Here is a 19515-nt window from a genome sequence, read left to right on the forward strand (position 1 = left end):
TGCACCTCTTTATTTATAACCCACTTGCTGAGTACATTCCCAGTATCCAGAGCATTGCCAGATGTTAAAAGATGAAGAAAAGTCCCCCAAAAGGAAGGGACAGAGAAGCTGCACCCTCATGTCAGGTCTTCCCAACAGTCTTATCACTGTGTTTTCAACGGTAGACTTTCCCATATTATCCTGGATGAAGAGACTATTTACAAAGCTTTTTCTCCCCAGCCCCGTCAATGCATAGCACACACACAAAAAAGAAATAAGCTTTTGTTGTTTAAAGTTACTGAGAGTTTGTGTTGTTTGTTACTGCAGCATAATGTAGTCCAATTTATTAACTCAAAACTGGATGTGGAAGCAGAGCACTGCTGTAACAAACACTCTAAAATACATGGCATTAAATAAAAACTACAATGAGCTACCAAAGAACAAATTCTGGAAAAAGTATGGAAAAAAATGGAACCTTCCTACACTGTTGGTGGGAATGTAAGTTGGTGTAGTCACTGTGGAAAATAGTAAGAAGGCTCCTCAGAAAACTGAAAATAGAATTACCATATGATGCAGCAATCCTGCTCCTGGGCATCTATCTGAACAAAATTATAATTCAAAAATATACATGCACCCTTAAGTTCATAGCAACACTATTCATAGTAGTGAAGACACAGAAACGACCTAAATGTCTATCAACATAAAGAAGATTTGGTCCATGTATATAATGGAATACTACTCAGACACAAAAAAAGAATGAAATAATGCCATTTGCAGCAGCATGGATGCAACTAGAGATTATCATACTAAGTGAAGTAAATCAGAAAGAGAAAAACAAATACCATATGATACCACTTAAATATGGAGTCCAAATTAGGACACGAACCTATCTATGAAATGGAAACAGAATCATGGACACAGAGAACAGACTAGTGATTGCCAAGGGGGAGGAGTTTTATGGAGGGATGGAGTGGGAGTTTGGGGGTAGCAAATGTAAGCTTTTATATACAGAATGGATAAACAACAAGGCCCCCTGTATAACACAGAACTATATTCAATATCCTATGATGAACCATAATATTTTAAAAAGTATATATATATATATATATATATATGTATGACTGAGTCACTGTGCCATACAGCAGAAATTAACACAACATTGCAAATCAACTATACTTCAATAAAAAATATTTTTTAATGCATTGCATTAGTTTAAGGATGAGATGGTGGCAATAAGAAAGATGTTATTTAAAGGTTGGAAGAATCCATAGGGGAGGCTGATAAGTTGTCCTTTAATTTATAGGTCTCTGGAACCAAAGGAGCCACATATAGTTCTGATGGTGAGAAAACCATGTGTGTACATAATGTTCACAATAGTGCCTAGGAAGAATAAGTGCTCAATAAATATTAGCTATTGTATTTTTTGAAAGCTTTACATAGATGCCACTTGTATCCCCACATCACATCCCCTTGGCCCCCTGATTTTTACTCCTATTCAGACACAACTGTAAAAGTCCAGGAACTCTGAGTGGTGCATGGTTTTCTATCCATCACATCTGCATGTGTCTCCTCCTGTTCCAGATACCTGTAAACTAAAGAACAAATTATCAGCAGCCCCCCCAACCCATGGATCCTTCCAGCCTCTAATAACATCTTTGTCATTGCCCACTATCACTGCTAGACAAATGCCATGTATTTATTTTGGCCCATAGCTACAGAGAGTAGCCCTGCGCTTGTTCAGATTTACCTCTGTTGATAGAGGTACACTGTGAATTCATTCTGCACTTCTATTTTCTTACCCATAATATGGAAGCCTGTTCAGTCCATGGGCAAGAACAGTCCAGAGACATAAGGGAATTATTGCTCCCAGGAGCAACCCTCCTGCTTAAAACCATCCAAAGATTTCTCTGTGTCTTGAACCAGATCCAAAGTCCCTGCAGTTTAAATAAGATCCAAACTTATTATCAGATCCTAGAAAAAATGTATATAATCTGGTCCCTTCGAGTCATTTCAATCTCAAACTCTCATATTCTCCTGTCCACTCATTAAGTTCCAGCTGGCCTTCTTAATGTTTTTGAAACACATCAAGCTTGTTACTGCCTCAAGACCTTTGTACTTGCTATTACTTTTTCTGGGAATACACTTCCCTTAACTCTTTTATGATTGACCTTTCATCAGTCAGAACTCAGCCCAAATGACATCTGAGATAAGTCTTCTTTGACCATTCTTGATTAAAAAAAAAAAGGAATGACTATAGCCTTATGTTAGTATGGTCCCTTTTCTTCACAGCACAGATTATGATCTGCATCTCTATTAATTCACTCATTAGTTTGCTTGGACGTTTTCAGAAATCTCTACTAGAAGAAAAGTTCACATAGGCAGAGACTTGGTCTTGTTGGTTCACTGATGTTTTTTCAAAGCCTAGAACACTGCTTGGTACACAGTAAGTCCTCAAGAAGTATTTATTGAATACAATAACACGAATCTCCAGTTTACAGATAAGAAAATGTGGATCTGAGAGTCTGAGTTACTTTCCCAAAGTTTTACAGAATTTCTTACAGGTGTGCCTGATTCTAAATCCTACTGCCTTTTGCTTCAGCAAGGTACTGTTAAAAATGAAGTGTCAGACAGCAGGCAGGGCTAGGTGATGAGCAGGTGTTGGATTCTATCATGGAGGCAATCAAAACCAAAAAGGCATACTGATCACACTTTCCCCCAGGAGCCCTGAATTTTCAATGGAACAAGATACTTGAGAAATCTATTGATCTCCCATTTTTGTTATGCTGTACAGGTAACGAGGATCAACGGAGATTTGTACTTTTCTACACACGACCTTGCAACCTCAATTTGTATTTCCACCCAGATTCCCACAACTTTGCAGAATGCACTGCTCTGAGTGCCCACACCTTACGTAATTTAGTGCCACCGTTTGTGACAGTTCTGCTTTCCCAGCTCCTTCCAATTCAGAGAAACGTCTCCCCTCCTCTCCTGCTCCCTGCTCAGGAAACCAGCACGCCCCACCCAGCTGTCCTCTCACTGAACGTCTGACAAGTACATTGGCCCACAGCCCGCGAAGGGGCGGGGCTTCTGTGTCGGGGGCTCTTCAAAAGGGATCCGAGGTCTGAGCAGTTTCTGAAGCACTATCCCTCTCCGGGCCTCCTTCCCCAAGCCTGTGCTTCCCTGCCTGCTTTCTTTTTCCTTTCTGGCTCAGCTTGGGACAGAAGCTCATTCCAGACGGGGCTCAGGTCTTGTGTTTTAATAGCAGTGATGGAAAAACATGAGAATGTTTCCTGGATCTACCAACAGGAGCTGGAAGATCCCTTCAAGAAATACCTGAACAATACGGATGACTACCTCGCTTTGCTCTGCGGGCCTCGTCGCAGCCACCTCTTCCTCCCGGTGACTGTGGTGTATGCTCTGATTTTTGTGGTGGGGGTCGTTGGCAATCTCCTGGTATGCCTGGTGATTCTTCGGCACCAGACGATGAAGACCCCCACCAATTATTACCTCTTCAGCTTGGCTGTCTCCGACCTCCTAGTCCTGCTTCTCGGGATGCCCCTGGAAGTCTACGAGATGTGGCGCAACTACCCCTTCCTGTTTGGGCCGGTGGGCTGCTACTTCAAGACGGCCCTCTTCGAGACCGTGTGCTTCGCCTCCATCCTCAGCGTCACCACCGTCAGCGTGGAGCGCTACGTGGCTGTCCTCCACCCGTTCCGCGCCAAACTCAAGAGCACCCGGCGCCGGGCCCTCCGCATTCTTGGCATCGTCTGGGGCCTCTCTGTTCTCTTTTCTCTGCCCAACACCAGCATCCATGGCATCAAGCTCCACTACTTCCCCAACGGGTCCTTCATCCCGGGCTCTGCCACCTGTACGGTCATCAAGCCCATGTGGATCTATAATTTCATTATCCAGGTCACCTCCTTCCTCTTCTACATCCTCCCCATGACAGTCATCAGTGTCCTCTACTACCTCATGGGGCTCAAGGTGAGTATCCAAGCTGGCTGCAACCCATAGGGTGGCGTGCCTCTCTTTTCTCTGACTCAAAGTTCAGAGAAACACTTAGAACTGGAGAAATTCAGAACTGGAAGGGACCTTAGAGAAAAACAGGGTGAACTCAGAGGGGAAACTCAGAAGTTAACAGACTGGCTTTCAGTTGGACAGACAGTAACCACAGCTATAAATCATTTCCTTTAACTCACCTTTCATCATTCTTCTGTAACTGTAGTTCTCAAACCTAGGTATTCCTACAAATCACCTTGAAACTTTACCATAGGAACTGATGTGTGAGTCCCTTCCTACAGAGAAGTCTGATTCAGTAGGTCTGGGATAGAGCTTCATTTTAAATAGCACAAGGCAGCCACCCCTGGAGAGACTGTTTCATATCCTGTGGTCTCTTTCCTGCCCTCACCTGCTTTGCCTGCATTGAAATTTTCCTCTGCACCAACTTCGTCTGAATATAAAATAAACTATTCCTGTGTAGTTTATACTCCAAGACAGATATACAGTTTTAAAGTCAGACACTTCCTTGTGGTGGTTGCTTTGATCCTTTCGTGGAAATATCAGATTAAAATGCAAAAATATGGCCTGAGTGAGATCAACCTGGACAAGTGGAGTTTGAAGGACAAAGAGGTAAACAGAGTGCCTAAAATAGATTAGAAGACAGTGTGAATAATATATAGTTGGAATTAATAGAATATTATTACTTAGTTTGCAACATTTTATAATTAGAGTTTACCTTCATGTGCTTATGGTGATAAACTGATTTTTTTTTCTTTTTTTCTGGATCTAAATTATCTGAAACTGTTGTTTTGTTTTTAATGAAAGGAGAAGTGAGTCTATATGATTCCTTTCCTGGTATATTCTGCATCGAAAATCACAGAGAGGAAAACTAAACATGACAGTTTTATACCCATTTAAGGAGGTAGTTATGTAGGAAATAGTCATGAGACCATTTAGACTCCCAGGTATGAAGCTCATATATAAGATGCCTTTAGGTAACGTCACACAATTCTCTCCTGGAATTAGTTTTTGTATTTATAAAATGAGAAGTTTACATCAGATCTTATGTATTAGCACTCCTGATCGCTCTAACAGTCTATGGTTCCTTAGAAAAGGAAAAGGAAATCTTTGAGTGGAAGCAATGTGAGTTATAAATGAAAGGAAAACAAAACAGGCATCACATTCACATCCTATGTTGTAAGATGGCTCTGGTACCATGTATTATGTGATAATTAATATACTCCCATCTCAGTGCATCTCTGAGAAAACTGTGTGTCAAAAATGAGTGTTCCAAAAAAAAAAAAAGAGTGTTCCACAGGTCGTCCTTTTGAATAAATACTGTGCCTAAAGTGAGTGGCAAAGTCTAAGGAGGAAGAACAGGTTTCAAGTACACAGGAGTAAATCTAATCAGGCAGAGAACTGTGCCTCCTGGTGGACTGGCCCCTGTAATTCCAGAGACATGTGTCAAACCAGACTAACTCACAGTCACCATGTCTTTAGCAAGCCCTGTGCATTGCACTGTGGGGAAAGGACTTCTGCATGATTCCATGAGCCCTATGAGAAATATGCACCCCAAATGTACCAATACAATCTCTACTAACAGTGAACAATCACTTGTCTCGGGTCAGTTTGGAGGAACTATCTAGCTCTGAATAGGAAACACATGATTCCTCTTCCAAACAATTACTTTAAGTGTCACTTTGTTGTGCTGTCATGAACCTACTGCTCCCTGGTTATCAGGAGCTAGGTGATAGATAACAGCTAAGAAACCACGCTAGTTCGCTTTGTGTATGCAGCATCCTATTCTCAGGAAGGATGAGGTGTAACCCAGAGGACACCGGAAAGGAACTCTCTGCTCAGAACGTCTCTTCTATAGGAATTTAAAGATTTCTAGACTGGGGGTCAAAAGTAGACCCTAGTCTGTGACACTGGTCTCAAGCCCTTTGCACCTTTTGCTGTATTTTTGCCAGAAACATCCCTACTGCCCACCACCACAATCCTTTTTGCCTTTCTAACTCTCACTTATCCTTTAAGTCATACTTGACCCACACTTCCTCCAGGAAGTTCTCCCTGATTCCCTAACTGCCTGGTTCCCCTGTAGGTGCTCATGATTCCTAGTGATTTCCCATCATTGCATTTATCACAATTTATAAGTCTATACTTGTGGGTTCCTTAACTTCTTCCTCTCCAACTAGACTGTAAGCTCAATGAATGAATGAATGAGCCAAAATTTTTTCCTTTATTGTTGGACTTAGGCTTCTCTACCTTCAAAGCAGGAGAAGTGGAAATATTATCTCAGAGGGCCTTTTTGATCTGAAAGATTTTAAAGAGATTTGATCAACTCTGATAAGTACTGATTCTCATGGCAAGTCTAAAGAGATGACTGAGTCTGGACAAATGCCTTCAGAAGGCAGAAAACCAAGACTGATGAAATCCCAAGAGCAAGAAAGAAGGAAGGGAGCCATATGTGTGCTCAAAATTGACCACTCAGAGCTGCTTCATCATTCCAGGACTCAAGTCTCCAATGAGCTGCTCTCTATGGTTCTAACATGATGGAGATGGAAAATAGCCAATCCCAGGGCAAGTCCCTTCCCATCTCCTGCATGCAGCATTAATGCTTGAACTAGAGAGGATGTATTATGAATAGCAGCAGAATTCAGCCAGGGCAAACAGGGTTGGACTGATTTTTTTTTTTTTTTAATAAACAGATTTTGTTCAGATTGTGGAGATACTTACACAAAAGCTATAATTATATCTTGGTATCTAAAATTATATAAATGAACTCAAAAACTATATAAATGAATCACTGGTAAAATGATTTTAATCAATATAAACAACTGATCGGGATTATCTGATTGATAGTCAACCCCATGTCTCCCTTCGCTTTTTATCATACATAGCTAAAAGGAGTGGAGTAGCAAGACTTCTGAACTTCCTACAGAGTGATAACAATTTTCCTCTCCTCTTTTTGTAACCTCACTTTTAAAATAAATGTTTAGTGGTGGGTGGGAATAATCAATAGGTAAATATATATTTTGTTAAACATCTGAAGGGAAATGAAATTATTCAGCAAGAAATAATGCAGCATTTAATATTGGCTAAACAAGTTGTTTGGATTCTATTATGCTATGTTAACCCCTTCAAATTCTGTTGAAACCATGTGTAACATGTATAAGTATTCTGTTTCTTAATCTTCTTCTAGTTGAATAGTTGTGTCACTGTAACCTAAGAAAGCCAAAATACAAGTAATGATTAATACACACATGAATTTTCTTTTCAGTGCAAACTACACTGAAAAAGAAGCCTGTTCCTAAAAGGATTGTGCGAGCCATTTGCCAGCTGTTTGATTTAAGGAAACTGTTCCCTGGAGTAGAAAAATTTCTAATGAGAACTGTTGAATGCACCCAGGGAAGTGACTAATAGATCTTAATAATCTTTCATTGTTCTTGATTACAGACTGGAATCAAATAATAGAATAACTATCTTGTAATAAGGACAAATGTTTTAAATGGTATGAAATAATCAGAAACTTTAGTAGATTTAATTGAAGGTGAGTTAGAAAGATTTGTAGTTTGATTTATTGCTCTAAACTTAAACACAAGTGTTTCTCTTCTCAGTGTATCTGGATCCTTATTTGTGTCAACACAGGTATAGCTTGTGGGTGAGTGGTACCATGAGAAGAATTTCTAGAAGGGACTCCATAATACAGATGAGTGGACCCACAGCTATAAATAAATATTTCATGAAAATTTATTATGCCTTTTGAGTAAACTCAGGACAATAATCAGAATCACAATACATGATTTTTTTTTTTTTCTTTTGGCCACACCACATGGCTTGCAGGATCTCAGTTCCCTGACCAAGGACTGAACCCTGGCCACAGCAGTGAAAGCCCAAGAATCCTAACCATGAGGCCACCAGGGAACTCCCAGAATCACAATACATAATTTACTGAGTATCATGTGCCAGCCATTGAGTTAAGAACTCTACCTGCATTGTTCTGTTTTACTCTTATATTCCTGGGAAGCCCTTATTCTTATATAAATAACTTCTTATCATCTTTAGTTCCTTCTCATTTATTCCTAATAACTTCACAATATTTCCCCCTATTTCTTTCCAAGTTCTAGATGACTTCAAAGGGTCAAATTTCATGGAACCTTAGTCCCCTACTTTCTGAAGGCACAGGAATATGTAGAGAACACCAATATATTCAAGATGGCCAAGTTTATTAATCATCCACGGCAGTGCAGTGTGGAGAGCTACCTGACTTCGAGGAGCATATCTGTCTTTTAGGAAGACAGGATATTGATTTGTTGAACTTTGGAGGCAACTTTTAATGATCCTTTCTTCCAAGTCTTATTTAATTTTAAATACCTTCTCTAAAATACTTTGTAAAAACACCATCTAGCCCAGGAAGGTCATTGATTATTATAGAAGTCTAAGTCTGTTCCATTGTTACACAGACCACACTAATTTCTTCTTTAGCTGGAACTGAAATATGTCTCCTTATAACTGAATCAATTGATCCTAATCTACACAGGTTATAAAAACAGGTTGAATTTTCCTCCCACTGATGGCCTCAGTTTGTCAGGACTTTCCACACTGCGAAGAGGAAACTCCAACTCAATCTGACTAAATACAAGATGGAGCACAGACCTGAAAAATCCAGAGATAGAGCTGGCTCTTGGGGAAGATTAATCTAGTAGGACACACAGTGACAGCAAGGATCTAGCTTTATTTCCATTTCTTTGCTCTTCTGTCTGTGGTGTTGGTTTCAACCTCGAAATCTGCATAGCAGCCCATTGGTGGCTCCAAGCACATTCCTCATGGTGAGGAGGAAAAAAAAACAAACAAGCAAACAACTCTCCCTGGCAGTTCCAATAAAAGAGGAATGAAACTTTCATTCCTAAAAATATAAGTATCTGAAATCTCATTGGTCTCAATCATCCAACCACTCTGACTGAAGGGATTTCCCTGGCGGCTCAGTGGTAAAGAACCTGTCTACCAATGCAGGAGACATGGGTTCTATCCCTGGAGAAATGGTCACCCAATTCAGTATTCTTGCTGGGAAATCCCATGGACAGAGGAGCCTGGCAGGCTACAGTCTATTGGTAGCAAAAGAGTCGAACATGACTGAGCAACTAAACAATAATAACAAAAGCAAATCTGTATCCGGAGATGGGATCATTCAGATCCAAATTAATGACTATGAACTGGAGAATGAATAAATTCCCTAAAGGAAAATCAGGGCACTATTTTTAAGAGAAGGGAGAATAAGCACTATACTATCTTCTAGATATCTGATAGTAATTTATTATGAGTCCTTAAAGCTTCTTTTATCTGGCTGAACATCCCCACAAACTTGAAATACAGAAAGAGAAAAAAAAAATTCACAACTAGACAAATGATGTAGATCTTCGGTGCTATTGAGGTTCAGAGGAAGAAAGTGATAATGGTCTACAGTTGCCACAAAAGTCTCCCAGGAGTAGGTGGCACTTAATTGGGTGAGAGAGGCTGTATGTACAGGAAATGTTAATATTTGAAATTTTCAGATGCTACTTTACAGATCACCATATCTGCCAGTAAGGAGAAGTTATTTTAACATCTAAACTCAGAAACATATGAGCCTTTATGGATAGTATTTGTAAAACAGAGTCTTCCAAATTGTGCTTCTCAAGATGGTACCAGGTATTCCACTGAAAAGGGTTGGGAAGGGTATTGTTTAGTCTAAGAAGCACTATCCCCTGAGAGGATAAGAGATGTGGGATGTGGAAGGTGGAGGTGGAGGAAAGATGATACACTCTCTCCCGTGAGGATGAATTATACCTATTAGCATTTTGAGGCTCAAAGAAGACCCACAATAAAGACTATAAAGATCATGAAGCAGAAATAATACCTGTTTCTGTTTTCTACTGCCTATCCATCTCATAGCTGAGGGGTTTCATTCTAATAGATGTCTAATAAGTATATAATAAATGAATGAATGAATGGAAAAGTCTAACTTTTTAACTTTAGGAATTTTTTTTTCATGGAATGTCTATTAATAAACTACAAAACAACAGTTTTACAGAATAGTATAGGTTAAATGAAAGTGAAAGTGTTAGTCACTCAGTTGTGCCTGACTCTTATAGATCCCATGGACTGTAGTCCACCAGGCTTCTCTGTCCATAGAATTCTCCAGGTAAGAATACTGGAGTGGGTTGCCACTCTTCTCCAGAGAATCGTCCCGACCCAGGGATCAAACCCAGGTCTGCTGCATTGCAGGCGGATTCTTTACCATCTGAGCCACCAGGGAAGCCCATGGGACAAATGGTTGCCTGTAACTTGGCCACAACCATCTATACAGTTGAGTTAGGTGAACTGAGTCCAGTTCCCCTCCAACTTATTATTAAACATTTAGCTAATTCTTAACATTTCTCTGGGGCTTCCCTGGTAGCTCAGCTGGTAAAGAATCCACATGCAATGCAGGAGACCCCAATTCGATTTCTCGGTCAGGAAGATCCTCTAGAGAAGGAAGGGATAGGCTGCCCACTCCAGTATTCTTGGGCTGCCCTTGTGGTTCAGACAGTAAAGAATCCACCTGCAATGCAGGAGACCTGGGTTCTATCCCTGGATGGGAAGATCCCCTGGAAAAGGAATAGGCTATCCACTCCAGTATTTTGGCCTGGAGAATTCCGTGGACAGAGGAGCCTGGCAGGCTACAGTCCATGGGGTTGTAAAGAATCGCACATGACTGAGTGACTTTCACTTTCACTTTACATTTCTCTTAGTTTTTTTTTTTTAACTTACAAAATGAGTGTTAGACTCATACTTCTTAAATCTTAACGGGAGGAAAAACCATTTCCCTTTCTTTATATCTCTTTGCATTTCCCTTGCAGCTGAAGAAAGACCAACACCTTGAGGCAGATAAAGCGACTGCAAATATTCAAAGACCATCCAGAAAATCAGTCACTAAAATGCTGTGTGAGTCCTCTATTTTGTAACTGTTTGTTGAAAGAAAGCAGTTATATTTGGTATGACTAAGTGTTGCTGGTATCAGATCAAAATTCTCTTCAAGCAAAATATCATGTTCTGTTCTTCCATGGCTTACTCAAGCATCTGGGGCCTACCTATTTTGTTCTGTTTTAAAGACCTCAGAACAGCACACTAAACTGCATCCATTATAATACACTCTGTTCAGTTTTTGGTAAATCATACCCACTCTCAGAGCCTTCGAGTATCTCTTTTCCCTTTTAAAATAAGCAGGTGGTTCTTAACCTATTTTGTATTATGAGTTTCTTTAAAAGTATTATGGAAACAGTGAATTTTCCACTCAGAAGATACGTAAATGAGCATCCGTCAAATGTTTGATAGTCCATTTCAGGGGATCACAAAACCCTCTGATACCAAGCTTGGACTTCATGAAATCTTTTATTTCCAGAATAAGAACAGCTGGTTAAGAATATTCTAAGCAGTCATTCCTCCTATGACATTGCATGATTTTATATAAACAGTACTCTCTTTTATATAGATAAGAATTTAAAACAAAATCCAGGCATTGATCCACACTCTCCCAAAAGAATGTTATAAAAATACAAGATCCAGCACTAGTCTAACAAGATACTGATCAATTAAAGAAAGAAGGTTTATGATATACTTTCCAACTCAAAATGTGAGGTTTAGAAGAAAAAAAAATCTTCCAGGATAATATGCATATGAAACATTCACTGCAACTATGTGATATATATGAACAACAACAACAAAACCTGTGAGGTCACTAAAATATGTCTTTTCAGCTCTACTAATCATCTTCTTGGAAACTGTTTACCACCTGTTAGCACCTGACCTTCTCTACCAAGCAATCTAGTCCCTTCAGTATTTCTCTCCCTTCCTTTTTGAACATAATCTTTCACTAGGAGACTTGAAGTGTACTCACACTAAAGTGACAATGATAAAATACACTGTTAACCCTTTGCCTTTTGCAAGTAGAGGGTTTAATTTTAACAGGAATTAAAATTTTTAACTAGAGGAAGTTGTAGACACTAGTAAGCAGATTAGGGACATTTTCTTCAAAGGTAAATTCAGAAGAATCTTTCAAACAATACTGAAACCACATAAAGCAAGCAGACAACTTACTCTGAGTATGTTTAGTACCAATGGGAAACATATGTACTGTTTACTATGAAACACATCAAATATGCTCATGAGTTCAGAGAACTGTAAAGTGAACACCAAAGTACCCATCATCCAGCTTTAAGTTATCAGTGCATAACTAATCTTGCTTCCTCTACACCTCTCTCTCTCCTTTAGCCCCTACAAGATTATTTTGAAGTAGATCTCAAAAGAAAAGGAAGGAAAAGTATTTTACAATGCCAGGAGAGAAGAAAAATCATACATATTTATATTATGGAGATTAAATGCCCTACAGAGAAACTCTGGTAGCACCAATCTCTGTCTGGGGAGCTGAAAATAAGAAACTAGAAGGTGCAACTTCCTGTGAATCTGTAATGATTTAAAAACAAAAAGTAAAAACAAACATAAAGCAACGGAAGGAATTCTGTGCCCTAGCAATTTATAATAGACACATCCCCATTCCAATCCAGAGATGCTTATAGTATGTTCATGGTTGTTCAATCTTTCTCTTTTCCCTGACTTCTTTCAGAATTTTAAATGATTAAAATCATAAAAACTTCTATTTTTTCATATCAATGTATAACAAAATTCATATCAATGTATGACAAAACCCACTGGAAAAAAAAAAAAAAAAACTTCTATTTTTTCTAGAATAACAATATAAATTCATACTGCACTTCATAGTTTATTAATCTATAACTTCAAAGAACACGGACTTCCTTGAGCACAATCATTTTACTTATATATCCAGTTTATGTGGTTACAGCGGTCTCCTGGCAATAATTTATGTTCCACAGTAGAATGTTTTCAGAACTTTGAATGCATTCAATACTATTTTAATACCTTAAAGGAAATTTACATTATATAAGAAATCTTGTACAACCATTTGGGAAACTGATTCTCAATCCTATAAAATTCATTCTTATGTTTACATATTCTGTGTAGAAGTTCTGTAGGATCTAGTGACCTTTAGGAAGTATAACTTAACAAAGATGCAGGGCAAATGCTAGCAGGAACTCAGAGGGAGCTGTATACCTCTTCTTGCTCTGACTGCCTTCTTCTCTCCCCTTCATCCTCCTTTTCCAGTTGTCTTGGTGTTAGTGTTTGCTATCTGCTGGGCCCCATTCCACATCGATCGGCTCTTCTTCAGCTTTGTGGAGGAGTGGACTGAACCTCTGGCTGCTGTGTTCAATCTCATCCATGTGGTGTCAGGTAAAAGTATAGATCCTTTGCGTGCATCACAAGTGTTCAGGTAGTTGCAGCTTTTTCATCTTGCTTAGAGCAAGGAGGTTCTATCTGTATATAGCAATGTATCATGGAGATTTGCCATGCATATATACATATAATGAAGACATTTGATTTTTATTGTATTTAAATATTAAATATTTAATACTTAAATATCATTATTAAATATTGATTAAATAGGTTACTGACTCAAAAGAAATATACCATATTACTACTTTAGACACTATTTTATGAAAACCCTCAACTCTAAACATGATGATCACAGGAGGAAAATGGTCTAAGGAATGATTCCTTTGGTTTTTCTGCCAATGGCCATGGGATTTAATTGGTTCTTATTTATTAAACATCCATGTCCCTGAAACCCAGTATTGTCTTCTGCAAGTGTTATATCCTCCTGAAAGCCAGCCAAAGGGCATTCGTGGGACATCAATTTCTGCTTTTAGGCCACTTTAACGCTGCTCATTAAGGACATCACAGACTATGGTGGAGAGTGGTGGAAAGGTTGCTGAATCAGAGGGCCTGGATTTGGATCTCAATACCATTAATATTCTTAGCAATATGCAAATCATGGATTCCTTCTTTCCCAAGTTTCCTCAACTATAATATGGCAATAATGCCTATTCTATACACACCTTAGGCTGATGCATGCTAAGTCACTTCAGTCATGTCCAACTCTTTGCGACCCCATGGACTGTAGCCTTTCAGGCTCCTCTGTCCATGGAATTTTCCAGGTAAGAAAACTGGAGCGGGTTGCCATTTCCTACTCCAGGGGATCTTCCCAATCTAGGGATCAAACTGCATCTCTTACATTTCCTGCATTGACAGGTGGGTTCTTAACCACTAGCACCACCTGGAAAGCCCACAGGCTGATGGTGAGAAGCAAATAAAATAATAGCTATTAAAGAACTTTTTAAACTATAGTAGATCTGTCTATGACTATCACAAATTTGTAAAGTAAACATTATCATCAACATTTTATTGTTAAAGAAACAGTTCCACAAAAAAGAAATGACTTGTCCAAAGATAATGCGCAAATAGTAAAATTAAGATTCAGGCTTGAGTCACCTAACTTCAAGTTCAGGGTTCCTTCCTCTCAAATGCGGCGAAGGATGGCCCCCCCAAGTCTTTCTTTCTCAGTTAGTGTAACTGTTAGCCTTAAGTTCAGACCACTTTTATCCCTCTACCTCCTCTAGTCACTGGCTGGTTCTACAAGCTCTTTATCAAAGACAAGGACATCATTATGGAGGAAAGATAAGAGCAATTTGTAAAAATTAAAGTCCAGATGTGCACAGAGCAATAACATTCTATGTGTACTGAGTACCATATATATTATCTGTTTTCTACCACCACTTATTTTTTTTTTATTCAGCAGGGCTTGTGTACAGCCTATATCTGAACATTAGGACCTTCCTCCATGTTAAACTATTTATTATTCTGGACAATATCTCAAAAATGTTTATAGCTCTGATCTTTGTGGTTTGTCTGAGAAATAGAAGTGTTTAAATAATAAACACACTACTATAGATATAATAGATAACTAATAAAGACCTACTGTGTAGCACAGGGATTCTATGGAATACTCTGTATAGGTGTATATGGGAATAGAATTTTTTTAAAAAGGATATATGTATATGCATAATTGATTTGCTTTGCTCTATACCTGAAACCAACACAACATTGTAAATCAACTATACTTCAATAAAAAAGTGTTTTAAATAAGATAAATTATTCTTTAAAAAAAATTGGAAAACACACAAGATCACATGAGGCTTCACTAGTTGATTACACTTTTCCAGAGGCATCAAGACAACCACTTTAAGATTCCCAAGTAGTGGCATTTACAACACAATAACATTTTCCTATTAAGATATAATTTTTCCCTCCCTGACCCTACCAACCAGATGATATCTAAACCTCTTAAAATGCTATGCCCAAAACGCCCCCAACTTGCCTTCCGACCCTCAGATTATAGTATTTTCAATTCATATGCCATATACTTTTCAAGTCAGTGAATTAGGGGTTTCTGCACATCCTCCATTATTCTTGCACAATAATTGTTCCCGCCTCAGTACACTGGTGCATGCTGTTCCTTCTACCTCTCTTCCACTCCTCTCTTGAGACCCCTTCCTCTCTTCCCCAATGTCTCCTATCCATTTCATGGTCTGGTTAGAGTCCAGTCACCCCATTATTATGAAGGTGATTTGTCATGATCATTAGAGTTTTTGTGCTTATGTGAATTTCCATAACATGACCGTTAGTATCACATATTTTGCTCTTTTCTTAACAGATATTGTTAGGTATCATCCTCTTGTTAATTACTGAAATCAGGCATAAATCTTATCTCTGTAATACTATTCTAAATCTTTGGAGAACAAAGTCTAAATCCATTACCTTCCAGTGTGCCTCAAAGTCACATAATAAAAGTTCAATCAGTATTTCTTTATTGAACAAATTAACAGTGTACAGAAATGCACCCCCCTCCCCCACAGGTCTGCAGACATTCCTCCCTGGGTTTCCTAGATGGCTCAGTGGTAAATAATTCCCTGCAATGCAGGAAACTTGGGTTATATCTCTGGGTCAGGAAGATCCTATGGAGGAGGGCATGGCAACCCACTCCAGTATTTTTGCCTGGGAAATCCCATGGACAGGGGAGACTGGCAGGCTGTAGTCCATACAGTTGCAAAAGAGTCAGATAGGACTTTGAGACTAAACAACAACATTTCTCTGTGCCCAATTCTGTCCACAGGCAAATGGCCCTCTATGTGTCCTGGACTATATAAATGAGAATGACAATGAATGTGTTGAGGATAGCATCTATCACTTGTTTTATATTCTTATTCTCAACCCTTCTGTGGACAGTACCTCAATTTAATCCTCACAATGAACCAGGGAGGTGGGTTAAAATAGTATTATCATCTCCATTTTACAAAGAACAAGAAATTGAAGTGCCTGTTCTGTCCAGGGTCACAGAATAAGCAAGGGCCAAGATCAGAAACTTAAGTCCTCTGATTCTTCAGGCTCCCATGGGCCATGGGGAAATAAAATAGGATATGGTGATAAATGAAAAGTGTGTATCAACCAAGAAAATGGCAGTGTGTAAGGCATTTGGTGGAGAAAACAAATGGGAAACAATACAAGAATTCATTAAGGTTGGAAATAAGGTGGGAAGAGCCATCAAGGGGAAGGAATTGGCAGGAAAAGGACACTGGGGAATGCTTCTTTGAAGAGCTATTTGGCATCATAAGGAGTCTTAACAGAGATTATGCCTTGACTGATTTACTATTCCTCCATTACTTTCAGTTTCAAATGATAGATTGAAGCATAAGATAAAAACATCTCTTTCCTCTGATACTTAAGCATCTCTCGTTAATGCTATGGGAACATGTTCTTTAATTAAACAAGTGGGGATCAAAGGAAGTTGCTGAACATCTCAGAGAGATCCCATGCCAGCTTAAATTTTTCCAAGACTCTTTAATCTTCCTAGGTTTGGTTCCTAAAGTACACAGGTGGTAGATCTGTTCAGAGCATTTTGTATTCTCAATTAGAGTCTTGTATATATTATCACTTCCAAAAGAGGCAATCAAAGGGACCTGAGACCTTTATTAAATATTTATGCTTCTCCGTGTGGTGCCTCCCCCTCAGTTTTTCCTCAGCCTGTCTCTTAACCCTCTGCATTCCAGGTGTCTTCTTCTACCTGAGCTCAGCGGTCAACCCCATTATCTACAACCTGCTCTCTCTCCGCTTCCAAGCAGCATTCCGGACCGTGATCCCTCCTTCCTGCCAACAGCAGCACTCCTATAACCACTCACCAGGGCCATCTGTGCAGCGGAACATCTTCCTGACAGAATGTCACCTTGTGGAGCTGACTGAGGATGCAGGTCCCCAGTTCCCTTGTCAGCTGTCCGTCTTCAGCTCTCACCTTCCCAGAGCCCTCTGTACTGGACAGGCACTGAGAAAGGAGCTCTCAAAGAGTTGACATCCCTGTGTGGTTCTGTATGCTGGAGGTGTGGGGGGATATCCCATAATTTATGCCTTCTTATATGATATTAAAGAGGTAAAATGACTCTTGGAACTTAGATATCCAATTCTAGCTTTTCCCCCAACAAATGTGAAAATTGATACTTAAATCTTGATTTAAAACCCAGAACCTCTTGATTTTTAGTTAGCTTTCCACTGTCTTAACTGCTTCATGTCCTTCACTAGTCCATGAAAAGAGCATGACTAACAAGTCACAGCACCTATACTTTGAGTCATTCTCACAATCTGGAATGATTTGTCTTGCTATTCACACTCTGAGTCAGGCTGTCATTCTTACAACCAGTGGTCCCTATGAGCCACAGAGGGAGACCTGGAAATGCTGTTAATGTAATTTGAGGGGCCCATGCCAGTTCTTCCACAGCAATCTGTACCCTGCTTCATACGGTTCAATTACAATGTGATTCCTTGGAGTCCTGAAGCCTTTGACTTAAAGAGTCCTGGTAACATAAGAATGCTCTTCAGAATTATTATTCCCACCATTCTTTTAATGATCCACAAGTCATTATCAGTCATTTCTCACCAGGGATGAAATCAGATACAAGTTCTACTTGGAGCAGAAAGGGAAGAAAGAGAATATGGTGGAAGGTCCAAAGAGTCAACCTATACTACTTGTTTTCATCATTTGGTCTAGACCTGGATTTCTATTAACTCGTGTCATAAAGAGATGTATGTCTACTGTCTCATAAAAAGGACAAGTCAAGTGATAACTACTGGTTTCAAACTCATGACTTTTCCTACTCAATCCTTCATTGCCTCTATAGCCCTCATCACTCCTATAGTGGACGCCATTGCATCGTCACAACTACTTGCTCTTATGAAGTCACACCCCAGTTTCCCTAGCTGCATATGTTTGCTTACAGAATGCTCTCTATACCTCCAATCTTCATCAGATGTGATCCTATCCATTCTTCAATATCTAGCTGATTGTGGTACCTCTTCCATGAAGCCTTGCTTGATTTATTCAAATAGGAATATAATCTGACTTTTCTATCCGTTTATGTATCTTAAGCTTTTCCTTCAGCCTGCTTTGTATTTCCATGGTTTATATTCTTCCTTTGCTAGAATGTAAATTTGCCAAAGACATGAAGTATCCTGTGTTCCTTTTTGCTGTTACTGGAGTCCTGACAATATAACAGTCACAATAAATATGAGTAAATAAGTTGACCTCACATTCCAATGTAGTGAGCCAAAAAATGGCTCCACAGGAAACCATGAGAAAGAGCTGAAAGACCAAGATTCTGTTTCTGACAGGGACATCTGACCTTCAGTTGGCCATTTAATCAGCTGTGATTATAATGGCATGCCCGCTGTGTCTGCAGTGTGAGAAGACTCTTCTCTGCCCCAGGCCTTACTGATGCTGAAACATGCAAGCTCCAGCTTTTAGTCTGAATTTTCCCCAAGTTGAATGGACCATTCTACTAATAAATGAGGATATTGGTCTCTGACATTATTTTCTAACTGAACAGTCATCTTCAAAGTAATTCAATATATTTTTTAAATCTCTTAGCTAATTATAAACCAACTTTAATGAATCTGAATTCTTAGTGATGGTTTATGTTGGTGAGCAAAAATTCTCTGGCCATTTAGGGATTAAGTTGAAAAGACTCAACCAAAGAAAAACCTCAAAAAAAAAAAAAAAAAAAAAAGGACAATTGAGTTTCTTTCTTGACTTTTGAAGGTCTAGTACAATTACTATCTTTAACATCAACTCCAAAGGAAACAATACTAAAACTGAAGCTAGTAATCTGGCTGTTTGATTAAAACGTTAGTCTTTTTTAAAATCCTCATTTTTCTTTCTTCTCTTAAAGATGTAAAAATCAAAAAATGATTATTAATTCTTTCATTCAACAAATTTTCAGAGCCCATTAGGTAATGTGCATTGTGGCATCACCTGATCTTTAAATTATTTACCTAGTAGAAGAAATGATTATTTTTGAAAATCATTACAAAATTGTTTAAATCTAATTTTGAAATGTGCCACAAAATCCAAATATAAGCACTGTGGGACTATATATAAAAAAACAGTGTTTGATCAAGTCAGAGAGCAATAGGTTTAACTAAGCGTTACACTAAAAAGGAGGGGAAAGTGTTAAGGTTTTGTCTATAGAGACATACATACATATGTGCATATAGTACATGCAG

At 38.9% G+C, this 19515-nt stretch overlaps 1 protein-coding gene across 1 annotated transcript; it reads left to right on the top strand.

Annotated features, from left to right (window-relative positions):
* The first annotated feature begins 3144 nt into the window (after positions 1 to 3144).
* On the top strand, positions 3145 to 18078 carry NMUR2 (neuromedin U receptor 2). Its single transcript, XM_043464281.1, has 4 exons — positions 3145 to 3963; positions 10857 to 10941; positions 13177 to 13302; positions 17016 to 18078. The coding sequence occupies exons 1-4, from the start codon at positions 3247 to 3249 to the stop codon at positions 17309 to 17311; spliced, it is 1224 nt and encodes a 407-aa protein (XP_043320216.1). The 5' UTR covers positions 3145 to 3246; the 3' UTR covers positions 17312 to 18078.
* The last annotated feature ends 1437 nt before the right edge of the window (positions 18079 to 19515 follow it).

Source organism: Cervus canadensis, chromosome 4 (assembly GCF_019320065.1).
Source record: "Cervus canadensis isolate Bull #8, Minnesota chromosome 4, ASM1932006v1, whole genome shotgun sequence".
NCBI lineage: Eukaryota > Metazoa > Chordata > Mammalia > Artiodactyla > Cervidae > Cervus > Cervus canadensis.

Coding starts and splice junctions, on each gene's coding strand:
- NMUR2 (XM_043464281.1), top strand. CDS start 3,247: ATGGAAAAACATGAGAATGTTTCCTGGATCTACCAACAGGAGCTGGAA. Junction 10,942..13,176: donor ATCAGTCACTAAAATGCTGT/GTGAGTCCTCTA, acceptor CTCCTTTTCCAG/TTGTCTTGGTGTTAGTGTTT. Junction 13,303..17,015: donor TCTCATCCATGTGGTGTCAG/GTAAAAGTATAG, acceptor TCTGCATTCCAG/GTGTCTTCTTCTACCTGAGC.